Genomic DNA, 20,563 nt, shown 5'->3' with positions numbered 1-20,563 from the left:
GGCTCTGGGTGAGCTGTACTTACTCCTGATTGCTTTACTCCACCCAACAGGGGCTAATTGAAAATGGGGGAGGGATGATAGATGTGGGGGGAGGGGGGTTACAAGGGGGCAGGGATTCTTTTTTGAGATGATCTATAAATACAGCAGAGCTTCACAGAGATAAACCCGAGGCCCCATTTCACTCGCTCATTTTGTCCCCAGCTCAACCATGTGGCCTTTTAAGGTCACTCAGAAGTTGTTCACTCGCTCACATCCTCTCCGTGTGATTCACGTGTTCATTCACTCGTGCTTCACTCTCTTCTTTCATTATTTTTGCTTCTCCCCAGAACAGTCGTATCATATCATTCCTCCCTTTTCCACTCCTTGGAGAGAGTTATTCATCTTTCCTTGCTATTGTTTGTTTTCTTTCTGTCGCAGTTATCCATCATTACCACAACATTGCACTCTAATGCATATGCATATTATTGAGTAATGACACAATATTCCTGCAGCCTTCTATATATGATAGAAAAGATGCCAAGAGTCAAATGTTCAAGATTTTTGTCCTGTGAGATTTGTTGCTACTCAAATGTCTCATCTGTTCCTGCCTCCCCATATTTCCCCTCACAGGGGGACTCCACATTCATTCCCAGCCCTCCCATTTGTTGGCTACAATATCCAGACTTGCTAATGACAGACACCCACTTGTTTTCTTAGAAAATTTTAGCACTATTTTCTGATGCTCTCTAATCCACACCGCGGCCCCCTCCGTCACCCCCACCCGCACCCCCAGGCGCTTCCCCACTCTTTCTTCTGTCATTCGACGTCTCCCTTTCTCTCTGAGGCAGGTTTTCCTGACCCTGTGGTCCCTGGACACTCTCCAGTGAGAAAATGCGTCAGCAATGCTCCACTAAGATTCTAGTGTTCTATTTGTAGCACGGCATAAAGAGTTTGGTGCTTAACAAAGTGTTAAATCAGTTTATGAGGGTGTTGTCTCTATGGTTTTAGCCACCATGTTTATCACAGTTGGGTTCAGCCATATCGCTGGCTATCCCATCACTTCAGTTAACAGGGATTTGTCTCATGAGATAATCTTTTAAAACAATATTGATTTGCTGTAATGACTTTGTGCAAAACCTGTCCTTTGCACCACCAGGGGGATGACATTGTGGTTATGTCAACAACAATTTGAGAGTTTCCCATTAAATTTAGCACTCATGTAAGTCATGTGATTCATTAATTTTTCATTGAAATCATCCTCACCACTTCTGACTCAGTCATCAGTACTTTTACTTTAGTGCTGACCAGTGACTGGTAGATTTTAGAAAGTATTAATACTAAGGTGAAACAGTTTGTGTCTTAGCTTTAGGATCAGGAGATAGAGCGGGTTGTTTACATCTGATGCATCCAACAGAGTGTTTGTGTGTGTTTGTGAACAATCGGTTAAAAGTGCTTAAGCATGAATGAATAGGTGAACTTGGTGAACCAAGTTTGTAGGAAAAAAGCTGTTTGAGTGCTCAAATTGATTAGAAAACAAGTACATTTAGCATTTAGCTTAAAGTTTGGAAGCAAATCCCAATTTCTTGTAGCTGTGGCAACCAGTTCAACTGGGATATAAACAACAGCCTGGTTTATATCACTTTTTGCCTTTTTACTACTTATAGAAATTGATCAGCCATACTAATTCAATCACTCACAGGTGACCTGACGTGATCACGTTGGTTAGCAGCTGCCTAGCAATGGGCTAAAATGACCTGTTTTTAACCTTTGTGCACCTACAGCACCTTAAAAAAGTCATTTTCATGACACCAACATTTTATCAATATTTTAATAATTAAATAAAGATTTTACATCCCCAGCAACCTGCTAGCAACAGGCTAAAAATGACCAATTTTTATACAAACAGGAATCCCTCTAGCATAGAAGTCAAACATTTGCAAACATAGCACCCCCCACCTACTTCATGGTGGTAGCTAACCCTAATCCCAGTGTCCTCCCCCAGTGTAAAAGTGCATCCTGCCACACCCTGAAAACTGTTTAAGAACAGCTTCAGTAACACAACAAGGAATTGAGCCTCCAAACCTATTAAATGCAGATTAATCATTTAATAAGAACGATGGCTCTGATGCATCCTGAGAGCTCTAACCTGAGTTTACATGTTTTAGATATGCTTGTGGAAATTGCTGTCTCTCCCACCAATTATTTAAAATTTTAGCAGTAATTTTTCAGACTTCTTTCGACTGTAGTAAACAGCAGCAGTGTTTTATGTATGCCAGACATGTTTGAAATGGGAAGCAGAGACAAACAGGAGGTTATGTTATTTGGACTAGTACTGTTAAATTGAAGTCAGAAGGCAGTTTGTCAGACAGAAGATCATATTGTACTACACTGGAAGAAAGACTGGGAAAAATTGGATTATTGTCACTGTAATAAACATGTGGCATCTTTTTATTTGTTTATTTTTTTTTTTAAAAGGTGGTGTTTGAGGGAACTAAAGGGATTTAACCATGAAATATGAGCATAACTAAAAATGATATGTTCTTTGCTGCTCGTGTGTAAATTAAACTGATTCTACTTTATAATGCTTTAGTATTCAGGCATGGAAAACAATCAATTCAGTTCAGTTCACTTAATTGGAGACATGAGGTCCAGTTAAACATATAACTGTGCATATAATAAATATGACCAGTTGAAAGGATGCCCAAGACTGCCCTAACGTGCCCTCAGTATTTGCTCCTTCTTCCCAGCATTTAGCTGAAACCTCCCTCTCTCTGCACTCTCTGGACTGAGGCCTCCACCTCAGCTGCTGAGGCCAAGGGGATAAAGGTGCAGCTGTCTGGGCACAGCAAGGCTATCATGATGGTAAAGCCTGGTACTTACTTCTGCTGCAAATACAGCCATGTGGAAAGGTCAAACCAGGCACTCCCCATCGTCACTAGTGGACTGTTAATCATTAGTGCCAGAGCAACCAACTGGACTGGAATTTCTCTGGGTCATCCAAGATCCAATATGATCCTTTGGAAGAACTTCACTGCACTCCCTGTCAAACTTCATGAAATGGATCCCAGCAACTGACTTTAAAGTAGCGTCACAACGAAGGTCTCAGATGGGCAGTTAGAACTGATAAAGACGGATGGATTCATTTTGGGCTCCCGCTGTGGGAATAGGGTAGCAACTGTTTGCTTAAGATGATGATAGTGTTCATTTGATTTTAGATGACAAGTGTGATAAAGTCGACCAATTGGCTTAGTTTAGCATGAAGGCAGGAAACGGAGGACACAATGAGCTTATGGATAGTCTGAGAATGCAAACAAATCCACCGCTAAAGCTGACTTATTAACTCATTTTATCTCATTAGAGACACCAAACTAAGTGTGAAACACATTTAATCAAGTCCTCCATCCTAAATATCCCAACAATCTGATATGAACCATAGGAGCAAACTAGCGCAAGAGATGTGTCAGATGTAAACACTTAATTCTTGCATAGATATTAGAAAAGAAAGTCTTCTTTTGTTCAGTTTTTTATTAACCCATTAATCACTCCAACATCTGCAGTACACAGACATAACATCTATAACAGCCTCTTTTCCTTTGCTCTACAGTTAACATAGTCACTAGTTGTGCAATCTTTTTTGTACCATCATAAACGTTAACTTTTAACATACTAACTGAGTCCTGTAGAGTCTGAGATGTCGCTCTTGTGTAGAGTTTCTTTCAGCATTGCACAGTCTGACCTTGGGGTGAATTTATTGTGATGTCCACTCCTGGGAAGATTGGCAGCTCTCTTGAATGTTTCCCAGCTTCTCACTCTTGAACGTTGGACTTCAAAATGTTTTGAAATGGCCTTAAAACTCTTCCCAGATTGATGGGCACATGGCATTGTGTTAATGGCCACATGAATGCTAACAAAACTTCTGCTTTTACAGAGGAGCTCACGTCCTGATGACCAGTAATTCAAGTGAATTTGATTATCAGCACCTAGCTGCTATTTTTGCCCCTCTTAAGGAGGGAAACAGGAAGAACTTATTTATTTACTGTACATACTGCAGTATTTATTGTTTATCTGAGGTTGCATTATTTGTACCACCTGGTCCTGCAAAGGATATTTATTTATTATTATTTATTTTTTTAAACTTTGTAATTCTCTCCTATTGCTAAATACCAGAATAAGTGCACAATAACAGATAATAATAGACAATAATCGAATTGTCAAAAGCACACCGTTTTGGCTGAATAGGTACTTTGTATCTTGTATTCTAAGAATAAGGTCTAAGTGCATAATGATGGTCAAATGACAGCATGGGTGGGGTTTTTTTGTTTGTTTTTTTCTACAAAAGTAAACTAAATTAGGTAAACAAAATTAGGTGAAGAATTTATTCTTATTGTTTTTAAGTGAAAAACAGGATTAATGCTCACATGAGGCACAATCACTGTTATCGCAGTATACAGTGGGGCAAAAAAGTATTTAGTCAGCCACTGATTGTCATCATTTTAAGTGGGGGAACTTGCACAGAGGTCAGTAATTTGCACCAGAGGTACACTTCAACTGTGAGAGACAGAATGTGAAAAAAAAAAAAAAAAAAAAAAAAAAAAAAAAAAAATCCATGAATCCACATGGTAGGATTTGTAAAGAATTTATTCGTAAATCAGGGTGGAAAATAAGTATTTGGTCAATAACAAAAATACAACTCAATACTTTGTAACATAACCTTTGTTGGCAATAACAGAGGTCAAATGTTTACTATAGGTCTTTACCAGGTTTGCACACACAGTAGCTGGTATTTTGGCCCATTCCTCCATGCAGATCTTCTCGAGAGCAGTGATGTTTTGGGGCTGTCGCCGAGCAACACGGACTTTCAACTCCCGCCACAGATTTTCTATGGGGTTGAGGTCTGGAGACTGGCTAGGCCACTCCAGGACTTTCAAATGCTTCTTACGGAGCCACTCCTTTGTTGCCCGGGCGGTGTGTTTTGGATCATTGTCATGTTGGAAGATCCAGCCTCGTTTCATCTTCAAAGTTCTCACTGATGGAAGGAGGTTTTGGCTCAAAATCTCACGATACATGGCCCCATTCATTCTGTCCTTAACACGGATCAGTCGTCCTGTCCCCTTGGCAGAAAAACAGCCCCATAGCATGATGTTTCCACCCCCATGCTTCACAGTAGGTATGGTGTTCTTGGGATGCAACTCAGTATTCTTTGTCCTCCAAACACGACGAGTTGAGACCAAAAAGTTCTACTTTGGTTTCATCTGACCACATGACATTCTCCCAATCCTCTGCTGTATCATCCATGTGCTCTCTGGCAAACTTCAGACGGGCCTGGACATGCACTGGCTTCAGCAGCGGAACACGTCTGGCACTGCGGGATTTGATTCCCTGCCGTTGTAGTGTGTTACTGATGGTGACCTTTGTTACTTTGGTCCCAGCTCTCTGCAGGTCATTCACCAGGTCCCCCCGTGTGGTTCTGGGATCTTTGCTCACCGTTCTCATGATCATTTTGACCCCACGGGATGAGATCTTGCGTGGAGCCCCAGTTGAGATTATCAGTGGTCTTGTATGTCTTCCATTTTCTGATGATTGCTCCCACAGTTGATTTTTTCACACCAAGCTGCTTGCCTATTGTAGATTCACTCTTCCCAGTCTGGTGCAGGTCTACAATACTTTTCCTGGTGTCCTTCGAAAGCTCTTTGGTCTTGGCCATGGCGGAGTTTGGAGTCTGACTGTTTGAGGCTGTGGACAGGTGTCTTTTATACAGATGATGAGTTCAAACAGGTGCCATTCATACAGGTAACGAGTGGGGGACAGAAGAGCTTCTTACAGAAGACGTTACAGGTCTGTGAGAGCCAGAGATTTTCCTTGTTTGAGGTGACCAAATACTTATTTTCCACCCTGATTTACGAATAAATTCTTTACAAATCCTACCATGTGGATTCATGGATATTTTTTTTTCACATTCTGTCTCTCACAGTTGAAGTGTACCTCTGGTGCAAATTACTGACCTCTGTCATCATTTTAAGTGGGGGAACTTGCACAATCGGTGGCTGACTAAATACTTTTTTGCCCCACTGTATATATGTCAGGGACCAAGCAGTAAAGCATAAAGGACACCGGTGGTTTTAATTAAAAAAAACGGGTTTTATTGACCCAAAAATATGAAAATATATTTAACAAAGCCAAAACTTAAACAGGCAGACCAATAAAAGAGGTCAACTCAACAGACTAAACTCAAGATAATACCGTATTTCCCGGACTACAAAGCGCACCTGAATATTAGCCGCACAAGCTAAAATCAGGGGAAAATCCTGTTTTGTACATACATTAGCCGCACCTGACTAAAAGCCGCAGGTGTTTCAATGTTGACTTATCATATGTAAGAGAATATGCACAAAGCAAATTGTCAGGAAAGAGATGGCTGTTTGGAGACACATCACTTTTATTAATATTTTGAAAAATAAGTTATGGGTACATATTTGCACAACTTTTTAGGTATATGTACAAGTAGCGGTAATTACAAGTACGAAACATGTGCTGTGCTTCATAAACGAGTAACAAATGTAGTACATAACAATAACCTACAGCACACCAGAAAAATAGATTCAGACTACCTTTTAGGCTCAGGTGGATGGATGGATGTTTTCACACTTTTCCACGCTGTCAGATTCCACCGGTGGAGTTGAGCATAACTTGCTTTTCGCAAGTTTATTGCTGCACACCATCCACGACTCCCGCTGAACGCGTAGCGCTACTTTGAAGTTTGTTTTTCGTGCTACTTGTACGGCACTATGTTGCCTGGCGGATGGACATGTGACCAACATACCACTCTTGAACACCGATACTGTGTGTCTGATCACATGCCCTTCCGCCAGGCAACGTAGTGCCGTACAACAGCGGAACAAACAAAACAAATCGTCTTACGATATCACAAAAATCAGGGACAATCCATAGAAAAGCCGCACCTGACTAAAAGCCGCAGGGTTCAAAGCTTGTGGAAAAAGTAGCGGCTTATAGCCCGACAATTACGGTAATTAACAAAACCTCAAACAAACATATGGTAAACTGACCTGCTGAAATGACACACAGGGGGACTTAAATACTGGTTTAGCTAAACCAAATGACACACACGGGGGAAAACAAGATGGCTGCCATATAACCAACTAATACAAAACATTTAAACAAACATGAAACACCCCCCAGGCAATGAAGCATGTGGTGCAATCCAATTAGGCTGTCAGCAGTACTTCAGGTCTCCCAGCCCTTTGCCACACCTTTTGCCAGACAGGAGGAGACACCAACCCCCAGGTAACTCAAACAAAGAAAGATGTATTAATATAACATAAAACAGAACTTTGACCTTGCAAGGTTAATATGTGTGCACGCCATATAAACATTGGAAGGTGTGATGGAAAAATGAATACATTTAATAAAGAAACGATATTGAACAATAAATAGAATATTTTAAAGTAGTGACTGTAAATTAAACTAAAGTGAATCAACGGGTGATGAGGTGTGGAGCTTACCATGTGTGGCATGCCATCACACACCTCCCCTCTTCAGAGCTCTCGCTGGAACAGCGAGAGAGATAGTCAGCAGTAAGGTTCTCCTTGCCTGGTACGTGGTGGACAGTGAATCGGAATGGCTGTAAGGCCAGGTACCAGCGGGTAATTCGCCCATTTGTGTCCTTCATCTGCTCAAGCCACTGTAGTGCTTTGTGATCAGTTTCCAAGGTGAAGTCTCTTCCCAGTAGATAGTAGCGGAAGGAGTCCAGGGCCCACTTGATCGCTAAGGTCTCCTTCTCTACTGTGGAATACCGAACTTCCCGTGGAAACAGTTTCCGGCTGATGTAAGCCACTGGATGGCGGCCTTCCATGGTTTCCTGAAGGAGGACAGCTCCCAGGCCCCGATCTGAAGCATCAGTCTGTAATATGAATGGTTCATCAAAGTTGGGACTGTACAAAACCGGTTGCTTACTTAGTGACTGTTGTATGTCATGAAACGCTGCCACTGCCTCCTCTGTCCACTGGATGTAATTGGGGGAACGTGATCCCGTCAGGTCTGTGAGCAGAGCTGCCCTGTTGGAGAACTGAGGGATGAAACGACGGTAGAAACCTGCCATGCCCAAAAAGGATCTCAGCTGCTTCCTTGTTTGGGGCAGGGGGGATGATTCCATGGCCTCGATTTTGCTGACTTGTGGCCTGATAACCCCCTTGCCGATGACATGGCCCAGGTATTCTGTCTCAGCAGCGGCGAAAACACACTTTGACGGATTCACCGTCAACCCAGCTGAGTGCAGGTGGTCCAGAACAGTTCGCAGGTGTTCCACATGCTCCTCCCAGGTGTTGCTGTGGATAACAATATCATCCAAGTAAGCAGCAGCAAAGTCAGAGCAGTCATGTAATACCTGATCCATCAGCCGTTGGAAAGTTGCTGGAGCTCCATGTAGTCCAAATGGCAAGACTGTAAATTGGAAAAGCCCCCATGGTGTTCTGAATGCTGTGAACTCTCTGGACCGTTGAGTGAGTGGGACCTGCCAGTAACCCTTACACAGATCTATTGTGGTCAGGTACCTTGCTTTTCCCAGACGTTCAAGTAGATCATCAATTCTTGGTGTCGGGTAGGAGTCAAACATGGATATGGAGTTCAGGTACCTGAAATCAATGCAGAACCTCATACTCTCATCCTTTTTGGGTACCAAGACCACAGGGTTGCACCATTCACTCTTAGATCTTTCAATGATCCCTAGAGATAGCATCAAATCGATTTCCTTCTTCAATGAAGGCAGCAGACGTTCTGGGATCCTGTAACTTAATCGTCTCACAGAGGCACCTTCTCGTACCACAATATCATGTTCGACAATGTCAGTTCTCCCTGGATTCTCTTGAAAGACTGCTGATTTACACATTTCTCTCACCTGCTGCTGCTTGTCCTCTGGGAGATGGCTGAGATCATAATCTAGAGAGCCAGCAGGTGGTAGATATTGCTCATCTGCTTCATCTTCTTCAGGCACTCGCCGTATGAGCATTGCATCCGCCTTGTGTTCAATACGCTCCACCCACTCCTTCAGAAGGTTTATATGCAAGACCTTGCTGGAGCGCAACTGCCCTGGGGTGGACACCTCATATGTGGTGGGTCCCAGCTTCCTCATGACTTCAAATGGCCCCTGCCACTTTGCCAACAATTTGTTGTTGTCACTGGGGAGGAGCACGAGCACCTTTTGTCCTGGCTCAAACGCACGCTGACGAGTAAGTAAGTAAGTAAAATTTTATTTATATAGCACATTTCTAGATAGAGATCACAAAGTGCTTTACAAGATATAACAGATTAAAAAGACAAAATACAAACAAAGTTAGCAAAAGGCAGTTTTAAAAAGGTGTTTTTAGCTGTTTTTTAAAAGTAATCAATGAATCAGCGGATCGTAAGTCCTGAGGAAGGGAATTCCACAGTCTGGCGGCCACAGTAGCAAAAGCTCTATCACCCCTAGTTTTCAGTCTCGTATACTGAATGACAAGTAGGCCCTGACTACTCGACCTCAGAGACCTACTAGGGGCATAGGGCTGTAAAAGTTCAATGATATATGGTGGTGCTTGTTGTTGAAGAGCCTTGAAAGTTAAAACCAAAATCTTAAACTGGACTCTAAATTCAACAGGAAGCCAATGTAACTGCATGAGCAACGGTGTTATATGTGAAAATTTAGAAGCTTTCATCAAAAGTCTTGCTGCAGCATTCTGAACGATCTGCAGACGCTCCAAAGAACCTTTATTTAAACAAGTAAACAGGGAATTGCAATAGTCCAGTCGTGAAGAGATAAAAGCATGAATAACAATCTCCAGTTCGGTATAGGATATAATAGAGCTCAATTTAGAAATATTTCTTAAATGATAAAAGCAAGACCGAACAAGAGATTTAACATGACTATCTAACGTAAGAGCAGGATCGAGGATAATCCCTAAGTTCCTGACAGATGGTTTTACAAACGTTGAAAGAGGACCAAGAGCATTTATTATACTGGGTATATGTCTATCTGGGGCACATAAGAGGACTTCGGTTTTACTTTCATTTAGTTGGAGGAAGTTTTCAGCCATCCAGCCTTTAATGGTTTCCAAGCACACATTTAAAAGCCGCAGCTTAGAAGCCTCTTCCGGTTTAAAAGATATATAGAGTTGGATATCGTCTGCATAACAATGGTAACAAATATCCTCAAAAGGGCTCAAAATGTGCTGAAGAGGGAGTAAATAAACTAAAAACAGTAATGGCCCTAGCACAGAGCCTTGTGGCACACCAAAAGACAGGGACACAGAAGATGATCTATACTTAGAAACTGCCACAGAAGAATATCGTTCAGAGAGATACGAGGAGAACCATTTCAATGCAGTCCCAGAGACACCAACCCAGTGTTTCAGCCTGTTAAGTAAAATATAGTGGTCAACAGTATCAAAGGCCGACGTAAGATCCAACATTAAGAGAACAGAACATTTACCTGCATCGCTTTGTAACAAAATGTCATTAGAAACTCTAAGAAGGGCTGTTTCAGTGGAATGAACTTTACGAAAGCCAGATTGAAATTTGTCGAAAATACTATATTTATCTAAAACTGCTGTAAGCTGCTTAGCCACGATCTTCTCTAGAATCTTAGCAATTAACGGAATTTTTGAGATCGGTCTATAATTGCTAGTGAGAGATGGGTCCAGCATAGGCTTTTTTAACAAGGGATGTATAACAGCAGATTTAAAATAGGCAGGGACTATGCCCGAGGCCAAGGAGGTATTAATTATAGTAAGAATACAGGGACCAGTAGAGTAAAAGACATTTTTAAATAATGATGCAGGTAAAAAATCAAGAGAGCAAGAGGATAATTTTGTTGCACTAACTATTTTTCCCAGCTCTGGTAGTGAAACAGGTGAAAAACCTTCTAAAACAACAGGCCGAGCTGGCGTGGGAACAGACAGCGCAGACGCTGAAAAAGACAGGTTTTTCCTTATGTTGCTAATTTTTTCTAAAAAGAAAGCAAGAAAAGTTTCACAATCTTCAACAGAAGAAATAATAGCAGCAGGTGGAGCAGGAGTAATAATATTAGTAATAGTATCAAATAAAACTTTAGGATTACCTCTGCTCCTTGCAACCAACTGAGAAAAGTAAGCAGCCCTCGCAACTCTAATAGCATTGTTAAAGGAGGCTAAAAGATCCTTTAAATAGAGGAGATGAACATTTAAGTGAGTTTTCCTCCATAACCGCTCAGTTTTACGACAATTACGTTTTATAAGACGAATGTTGTCATTTAACCAGGGTACAGACTTGGAAACAGGCACAGGTCTCATTTTAATCGGACAGATTTCATCTAAGATCGAAAGACAATGATAATTGAATAGATCTATAGAAAAATCAACATCGTTTTGTGGGGATAATGTTAAATTAAAAACATCAGAGAACTTCTGTGCTGTGGAGGAGTCTAAAGTGCGGGAAATAACTGTCCAATGAACAGGAGACATAGGCTCATAAAAAGACATATTAAAAAAGACACAATAATGGTCAGAAATAAAAATGTCCTTAGAACAGATATAATCAATATTCAGACCCAAAGAAAAAACAAGGTCCAGTGTATGGCCTTTGTTATGTGTGGGGCCAGATACATGTTGGATAAAATGAAAAGAGTCCATGATACTGGTAAAACTCCTAGCAAAGAGGTCGGACTCATCATCAATATGTATATTAAAATCTCCCACAAGAAGCAATTTAGACAACCTCATAGTAGAGGACAGAAAATCACTAAACTCGGCTAAAAACGAGTTGTTTGGGCCAGGAGGGCGATAGACCAACGCACAGTAAAAAGGATCCTTCTTTCCAATTTTGATGAGCTGCAGTTCAAAAGACAGAAAGTGTCCAACTTTCACTGAACGGCAGTTAAAACGGCTCCGATATGCCACCGCGAGGCCTCCTCCACGACCAGATCCTCGAGGCTGGCTAATGACAGAGAAGCCATTTGGGCACATTTCAATAGTAGACGAATAATCCGACCCCCGTTGCCAGGTCTCAGTCAAGAACAGGAAGTCCAGATTTTTAGAAACAATAAAATCGTTAAGCACAAACGATTTATTCGTCAAAGATCGGGCATTAAAGAGCGCCATAGACAGCGGGGTGAAAACATTGTTGTTGGAAGAAGCTAGAGTTTCTCGAATTAAAGGGCGTAAATTCTCGGGATCAGACCCTTCACGTTCATATATTCCACTCACCGAGGGGATGAAAAGCCAGTCGGCAGGAGAGTCTGGATGAACCCTTCTGAGATAACACGGCCTTGGAGAGCCGGGCCCCCTATATCCAAGTAGGGCCTTGGGAGACAGATTCCTCTCCATATAGCTGTCATGTGCGTAGGCAACGGAAAACGCCCGACATCGCTTTCCAATTCGTCCCCGCCGCCAGAGGAGCCTAAGCTTCACCTGGATGCCCGATCTCTTTCCTCTTCTTCTCCGTAGTCTACGGGGAACGCTGAAAGCGCTGGCCGAAGATCCAGTCACAGGCAGAGGGTGGAAGGTACCAAAGGAGTGCGGAGAAAAGTGTGGAGAATGGAAAGTCCCACAAAAGGAAGGAGAAAAAACATCTTTGGCCGTCATTGACGAACGGATGGATAACAGCGTCAGACGATCGTAGACCAAGGCAGCCAGTACATCATTAAAACAGTTAAAAAACAGCAGAGTAGAAAGAAAAAACACGACAATAGAGCGAGACCAACTACACCCGGCAGCGGCGAAGCCAAACACAGGCGCCATCATGCCGGAAGTCAAGCAGATTTATCATACCAAGACTTCTGCTGCTGCTGGGCCTCCACCATATGTGATTGAGCAAGTTCACCCATTTTCTCCAACCGTTCTCTCATCTGAATGACATAAGACAAAATGTTCTTGGATCCCCCCTCCACCTTGTCTCCCTCCCAAATCTCCTTTAACAGAGTTAGAGGGCCACGAACCTCATAACCATACAACAGCTCAAAAGGTGAAAAACCTGTGGAGGCTTGGGGGACTTCTCTATAAGCAAAGAGTAGATATGGCAGCCATTGATCCCAATCGTTACCACTGTCGTTGACAAACTTCCTGAGCATCTGTTTCAATGTCTGGTTAAACCGTTCTGTCAGCCCATCAGTTTGAGGGTGGTATGGTGAAGTTCTCAGACTCCGGATGCCCAACAACTGATAAACTTGCTTTAACAGAGTAGACATGAAGTTAGTGCCTTGATCAGTTAGTATTTCTCGTGGAAACCCAACTCTTGCAAAGAACTGCACTAAACAAAATGCAATGGGCTTGGCCTTTATAGATTTTAAAGGGAACACCTCAGGATATTTTGTGGCATAATCTGTTACAACAAGCATGTAACGATTTCCTGCTTTGCTCCTCTCAACAGGCCCTACAATATCCATTCCAAGACGCTCAAAAGGAGTGCCGATGACAGGGAGAGGTTGGAGTGGAGCTCTATGGGGGATTTTAGCAGATGTTATCTGACACTGTGGGCAACTTTTACAAAACTGAGCCACATCTTTGCTAAGACCAGGCCAGTAGAAATGATGTTTGATGCGAGCTGTGGTCTTGTGTTTACCAAGGTGGCCAGCCCACGGAATAGAATGCCCTAAGGTGAGAATGGCGTTTCTAACCTTCTGGGGAACCACCAGCTGCAGCACCGACCCCTGCTGACGATAGAGAATGTCATTTTGCAAGATGTACTCACTGTTAACCTGCTCCACTCCAGGTTCCTTTTCTTTGGCCTTCCGGAAAAGAGATATTAAAGATTGATCAGATTTTTGGAGTTCAGCAATTTCAGTTGGAATATTAAACCCTAGGGGTGACGGTGTTGGCTCAGCGTCTGTTAGTGTATCCACAGGTGAAAATTTGAATTTCTCCTGCCTTCTTTGTCTGCGGGTCTTCCGTGGCTTCACCACAGTTGTCTCAAACTCCTCATTAAAAAAAGGCAGGGCACTCAGGGTCTCAGAGTGGGTACTGACTTGCTTAGCCTGAGCTCTGGTAACAGCTACATTGCACTCCTCAGTCTGCTCAGACGCCAACAAATCAAAAAGCACAGGAAGGTCACGCCCTAACACGGCAGAGTAAGGCAAACTGTTCACAACACCCACATTCAGCAGATACATCTGGTCCTGAACTTTAATGTAGATGTCAGCTGTCGGATATCTTTTCTCATCTCCATGGACACAACAGATTGAAATTGTATCACTGGTGCGAACAATATTAGGTGGGGCAAAATCTGAGTGAATAAGAGACCGAGAACTGCCAGAGTCAAGAAGGGCATTGAGTAGAACCCCATTCACTTCAATCTGGCTCATTTTGATGGATTTGTCACTCTCCTGCTCAGGATCAGCATTAGAACGAGGAGCAAAACACATTTGCACCATTTTAGCAGAATTTCTTGGGCACATAGGTTTTGTATGGCCCTCTAATCCACAAAGATAACAAATGAGCTTCTTACCAGAGGCCTTTGGTGGTCTAGTGGTAGACTGAGAGCTCTTACTGGTGCTTGTATTTGCTGAATCCAGATGGTTTTGCTGAGGTATCTTCCGGGTGTCCCTCGATACCTTCCATGCATTATGGCTCCATGCTTGCCCCTTCTTTCTGGCAGCAACAAAAACATCAGCTAACCGAGCCGCTTCCATTGCTGAACCAGGGTTGTGTTCTCTGATCCAAACCTGAAGCTCAGGAGATAACATTCTGAGAAACTGCTCCAAGATTATAGTTTCACCAATGTCATGAATAGTTTTACCCTTTGGCTGGATCCATTTCCCATAAAGCTCCTTCAGTCTCGCATATAGCTCACGAGGGCTTTCATCTGGTTGAACGTCCAGGGATCTGAATCTTTGCCTATATGTTTCAGGGTTAATGTCATATTTTGACAGAATAGCTGATTTCACTTTATCATAGTCTAATGAATCATCAATGTCCATGTGAACATAGGCACCTCTAGCTTTACCAGTAAGCAAGGGTATCAAATGAAAAACCCAATCTGACTTCTGCCATCGATAAGCTGTAGCCATACGTTCAAATGTGATCAGGAAATGTTCAATATCATCAGCTTCAGTTAATCTTTCCAATCTGCCCTCTATTTGTAGGGGAAACTGAAATGCTGGTGAAATGGCTGGATTGGAATTAGTCATAACTGGTTCAGCCTGGGCCTGCTGAACAGAGGAAGAAGGATGAATATCAAACTCTAATGATTCAGAGCGAGCTTCTGCAGAATCTGATGGTGATGTTCTGACTTGGATTTCTGACTGCAAAAGTCTAAACTGATGTTGAAAGGCTTTAAATCGCTGTTCTTGTCGTGCATTTAACTCACTCTGTTTTGCATCCCGGATGTCCTGTTGTTCCATGTGAGCATGTAGCATATTGACTAGATCAGACAAAGTAGGCTCCTTTTCAACTCTCTCCACAACTTCAGTGACTCCTGAGGCTCCATTTTCCTCCTCTTTGCAGGTTTGCTGAGCAGATCCCTTTTTCTTTTCATTCTTGCCACCACGATGCATTCTTCCTCCTCATGGGGAAAAACAGAAGAAAGAAAAAAAGAAAAAAGACCTGTGTCCAATACTGGATGATCCCACCGCTGCCACCAATTGTCAGGGACCAAGCAGTAAAGCATAAAGGACACCGGTGGTTTTAATTAGTGATGGGACGTTCTGTATAGGCTTCGGAGCGTGTGTCGAGTAATGGAGGGGGCGTTTCCGCGAAGCGCGTATCGAGGCTTGCTTCATTTATGGGAGGAGCTGAAAATGATGACGTCCGAAGCCTCGCTGCCCGGCTGTACCACGTGACTGGTTCATGAAGTGGTTCGAACTTTGCCGCGAGATATGACAGCGATATAAACCCCTCAGACTTCATTCAAAAATGTGGGTGTTTGATGGAGAGTTGCGGTTAGTGTGAGTTTGGAGACCGTTTGGAGGTTTATGAGAGCGAGGAGAGAAAGTCTGGAGAGAATGGAGCCAGCTAAGAAGAGGAGGATGTCCTCCCCTGTGAGGGAACATTTTGATCTTATTCCTCCCAACAAGGTATGTAAATTTCTACAGAAGATGTATTTTCATGATACTGATGGTGCAATACAATTTATGTTAAGCTGTCTTTACTTTTGTACAAGGTGAAGTGTTTGCTATGTGCCAGGGAGCTGGGATATAACAACAACACCTCATCCATGCTTAGGCACTACAGAGCTTTGCATGAGAATAAGGGGAACACCGATTGTGGAGCAAGACCAGGTGAGCCATCAAATGCAATGATAATATAGGATGCAGTAATGTTACTAAATGATATAACAATATTATACAACTGTAATAAGTTACGTGTGTGATATTTATATTTGTGCTTTGTCTTTATTGTCTTTCCTCAGGAGAACAATCTCAAATAGATGAAGACCTGGTCAGCATGGTGATTGAGGACTCACAGCCATTTAGCATTGTGGAGGACAAAGGATTCAAAAGACTTGTTAAATCATTAAATCCTAGCTATGTTCTCCCCACTAAAAAGGTCGTAAAAGCAGTGAAAATTTAGTTTTTACAGAATAAAATGTGAACAGGCAGGACTGTGTAGCTGTCCATACCTCAGCGTTACAAAAGCACAACTACTGTCCACACCCCAACCACACCTCACCTCACAGTAAATGATCATTTCCATTTCAAGCATTTCCAAATAATCATTTCCCATACTGCCACTATAAATATACACAGTATACTGCCATCACTACAATATACATGTTTTACACACTCCTTTTGTTGTTGACATTTACAGGCTGTGTGCAAAAGGCCACACTCTTCAAATTCATGCCAGCTATTATTTTTACGTCCAGTAGGTGTCCTGCTAGAGCAAATGAAGCTTCGCGTTGGGGTGAACCAATTGGATGAAAAGCTTCAGTGCTTCATGGGGCTTCATCTGCCCATCACTAGTTTTAATTCAAAAAACGGGTTTTATTGACCCAAAAATATGAAAATATATTTAACAAAGCCAAAACTTAAACAGGCAGACCAATAAAAGAGGTCAACTCAACAGACTAAACTCAAGATAATAATTAACAAAACCTCAAACAAACATATGGTAAACTGACCTGCTGAAATGACACACAGGGGGACTTAAATACTGGTTTAGCTAAACCAAATGACACACACGGGGGAAAACAAGATGGCTGCCATATAACCAACTAATACAAAACATTTAAACAAACATGAAACACCCCCCAGGCAATGAAGCATGTGGTGCAATCCAATTAGGCTGTCAGCAGTACTTCAGGTCTCCCAGCCCTTTGCCACACCTTTTGCCAGACAGGAGGAGACACCAACCCCCAGGTAACTCAAACAAAGAAAGATGTATTAATATAACATAAAACAGAACTTTGACCTTGCAAGGTTAATATGTGTGCACGCCATATAAACATTGGAAGGTGTGATGGAAAAATGAATACATTTAATAAAGTAGTGACTGTAAATTAAACTAAATGAATCAACGGGTGATGAGGTGTGGAGCTTACCATGTGTGGCATGCCATCACAATATATATATATATATATATATATATATATATATATATATATATATATATATATATTGTGGGGATAGGTTAATTGGATAATCCAAATTGCCACTAGGTGTGAATGTGCGAGTGAATGTGAGTGTGAATGGTTGTCTGTCTCTATGTGTTAGCCCTGCGACAGACTGGCGACCTGTCCAGGGTGTACCCTGCCTCTCGCCCTATGACAGCTGGGATAGGCTCCAGCGCCCCCCGCGACCCTGAAAAGGATAAGCGGAAGCGAATGGATGGATGGATGGATGGATGGATGGATATATATATATATATATATATATATATATATATATATATATATAGATATAGATAGATATATATAGATATAGATATATATAGATATATATTACAATTTTATGATTTAAGCTAGGAAACTATAGTAGTTTTCCTTGTCATCAGACACTCAGTTTGAAACGCTGATTAAAAACCTTCTGCACATGTTTTCTCTCTTTCTTCATTCTGTGCCATTGTACTGACATGCTTCTATATATATGACGGGGCAAATCCTCAGTCATTTAGCCTGGAGTTATGTTCCCAGACGGGTAAATCTCTGTTGGGATTGGTGGGATGTTTCATATGAGGTGTCATGGTCCTGGGTCGGTGACCCAGCGCTTTTAGTTTATTATAATTTTCTAGTTTATTATGATGATGATTATTATTGTTTGAGTTCTATGTGTTATCTTCGGTCTGCCTTTGAGTCTGCGTCTGTGTCTCTGTCTGTCTATGGTGTCAACCCGTCTGTTTGTGAAGCTGTCTGTTTAGTTCTGTGTCTTGGTTGGTTCCCCGTGTTTGAGTTTCCTGCTTTATTGTGAAGGTCTCTGTCTGATGTGAGTGTGTTCAGTTTACATTTCCCCTGTCCCGTCAGCTGCGATTCCTCCCAGCTGTGTTGCCCTCCTGTCTCTCATCCCCTGATTACTGGTGTGTGTATTTAACCCCTGTGTGTTCTCCTGCCTGTTGCTGGTTTGTCTGTATTACTCGGTGTCCCGTTCCTCGTCTGCGGCTCTCTGCTTCTCATCCCGTATGCTCCCAGGTCTGTTATTTTTTAGTTCTCCCAGTTTAGGTGTCTTCAGTTATTTGTTATGCCCCACTGCTTGTTTGCCACTACATCTCTGTAAATAAACCTCACCAGCATCTCATCCACTGCCTGCATCTTGGGTCCTTCTCCCAACTCCACACGGCTTGCCTCGGCAGCCGTGACATGAGGTGCCGTAAGGCAGCGGCCCCCAACCGTTTTTGCGCCACGGACCGGTTTATGCCCGACAATATTTTCAGGGACCGGCCTTTAAGGTGTCGCGGATAAATACAACAAAATAAAACTAGTACCGGTACCGAAAAAGAAGATTTATTCATAACACATGTGAAAAGACCCAGGAAAAAAGTTAACGATAAAAACGATAACAAAATAACGCTGAAAATCAATAAAAACCGTGAAAACCATAAATTTCAGACCTGAGCCTCAACTCTCGCGGCCGGTACCAAACGACTCACGTACCGGTCCGAGGCCCGGGGGTTGGGGACCGCTGCCGTAAGGGACATTACTGAAACGCTGTCACACACAACTGAAACGCTCTCACACACACTACTGAAACGCTGTCACACACACTACTGAAAAACCAAGGCATTTCAGTTGAACAGGAAGTTAATTCTTGACAAGGAAACTGAAGGAAAAAGTGTTAGATTTCAAACAAACCACTACACAGATGTATACTCAGCAACCTGCTAGTTAGGGGTGGGTTTTTATAATCGATTTATCGATTAAAATTGATTCTGGTTTGGATAACGTGAAATCATTAAAATCCTCAATCGATTTTTTAAATATAAATTTATTTTGCCCGAAATGCCAGAATCTCAGGTGAAACCTCACAAAATTTCCACACTTACCAAACAACAGACGTAAACACACAGCGTGGACCCGCGGATCAGAATCAGTGTCGCCTTTCTCACCCGACAGCACGGACACGGTCGGGGCTGAAAGCCGACAGCTCGCTGAATCTGATCTGTCGGCAGGTCCGCGCTTTGTTTTCACGCCGTTTTTGCGCCGATTCTAAAGCTGTAGTTTTATCTCTCTCCAAACAATATTGACTGAACCAGCAGCAAAAGAAGATCCAAACTGTGCTTCACATAAACATCGTCATGAATTCCCTCTGACATTTACTGTTTTGCTTCCACCACGATAAAACCACAAGTCATGCACAGCTCTCTCTCTCTCTCTCTCTCCTTCTCTCTCTGTACTTCAAGAACAGTTTCCCATCTAAAAATCTGTCTTCTGCATTATTCGCTTGCTTGTTACGCACAAGTCTACCGTTGTTTACAGCGCAGTCGGCCACTGTCTTCTCTTTTCGTTTTCCTACATACTTCCGAAAAGAAAACCTAATTTCTGCCGTTCAATACTGAACAAATTTAAACTTTTTAAAATCATGCAAAATGCAAAACGTTAGCCGTGTCTCTAATAAAACCTCTGTAACTTCAGAGTTCATATGTTCATATGTTGATTAATGGTTTTCTTTTGTTTTTGATAGGCCTACTGCAGAATATTTTTTATAAAATCCCAGGCCAGGAAAAATCACCTTCATGTTTTTCTGTGTTTTATCTTCAGCTACTTTGACACAAAGGCATCTGCTGTGATGCTCACACCTGTGATAAAGTCTTGTGTGTGTCAGCTTCCTTTTTTTAGATACAAAAATATGTAAATGTACTGATCTGAATTATAATATTTCTGACTGTCAAAATTTCCCAGAATCAAATCGAATTGAATTGAATCGTGGAACGAATCGATTCTGGACCTTAGTGAGACAGCTGCATTACTTAACAATATATTTCTTCATCTCCATGATACAGTTAGAAATATTGGTGTCTTTTCTGCTAATTGGGTTTTTTAGATATTATCAGCCCTATATATTTAACTTTAGATTCAACTCTAACCAAAGTTATTGAGGAGTCAGAGCTTGTATGAATCGGGAGAAGTTCACATTTTTTGATACTGAGAGATAAACGAGAAGCTTTAGTTTATCTTTCAAAAAAATAGATGTATCATC

The 20,563-nt window shown here is 42.1% G+C and overlaps 1 protein-coding gene across 2 annotated transcripts; it reads left to right on the top strand.

Moving 5' to 3' along the window:
• Positions 1–15,668: 15,668 nt before the first annotated feature.
• On the top strand, positions 15,669–16,531 carry LOC146690626 (uncharacterized). Of its 2 annotated transcripts, none has more exons than XR_014915670.1 (3): positions 15,669–16,009; positions 16,158–16,213; positions 16,345–16,531. XR_014915670.1 is itself a non-coding variant. In XM_085435052.1 (3 exons), the coding sequence occupies exons 1-3, from the start codon at positions 15,908–15,910 to the stop codon at positions 16,503–16,505; spliced, it is 381 nt and encodes a 126-aa protein (XP_085291178.1). In that variant the 5' UTR covers positions 15,669–15,907; the 3' UTR covers positions 16,506–16,531. The 2 variants fall into 2 exon arrangements, 1 of the variants encoding a protein (XP_085291178.1); XM_085435052.1 differs by having other exon boundaries at positions 16,096–16,213.
• Positions 16,532–20,563: the final 4,032 nt, after the last annotated feature.

This window comes from Copadichromis virginalis, linkage group LG16 (genome assembly GCF_057382275.1).
Source record: "Copadichromis virginalis isolate Kocher_CV1m ecotype Utaka linkage group LG16, C_Virginalis_male_GT1.1, whole genome shotgun sequence".
In the NCBI taxonomy this organism is placed as follows: Eukaryota; Metazoa; Chordata; class Actinopteri; order Cichliformes; family Cichlidae; genus Copadichromis; species Copadichromis virginalis.
Note: the sequence above shows the minus strand (reverse complement) of the source record. Positions and strands in the feature narration are given on the sequence as shown.

Excerpts from the sequence above, each read along its gene's own strand:
- LOC146690626 (XM_085435052.1), top strand. The coding sequence starts at position 15,908 with ATGAGAGCGAGGAGAGAAAGTCTGGAGAGAATGGAGCCAGCTAAGAAG. Across the intron at positions 16,010-16,095 it reads ATCTTATTCCTCCCAACAAG|GTGAAGTGTTTGCTATGTGC; the intron begins GTATGTAAATTT and ends CTTTTGTACAAG. Across the intron at positions 16,214-16,344 it reads CGATTGTGGAGCAAGACCAG|GAGAACAATCTCAAATAGAT; the intron begins GTGAGCCATCAA and ends GTCTTTCCTCAG.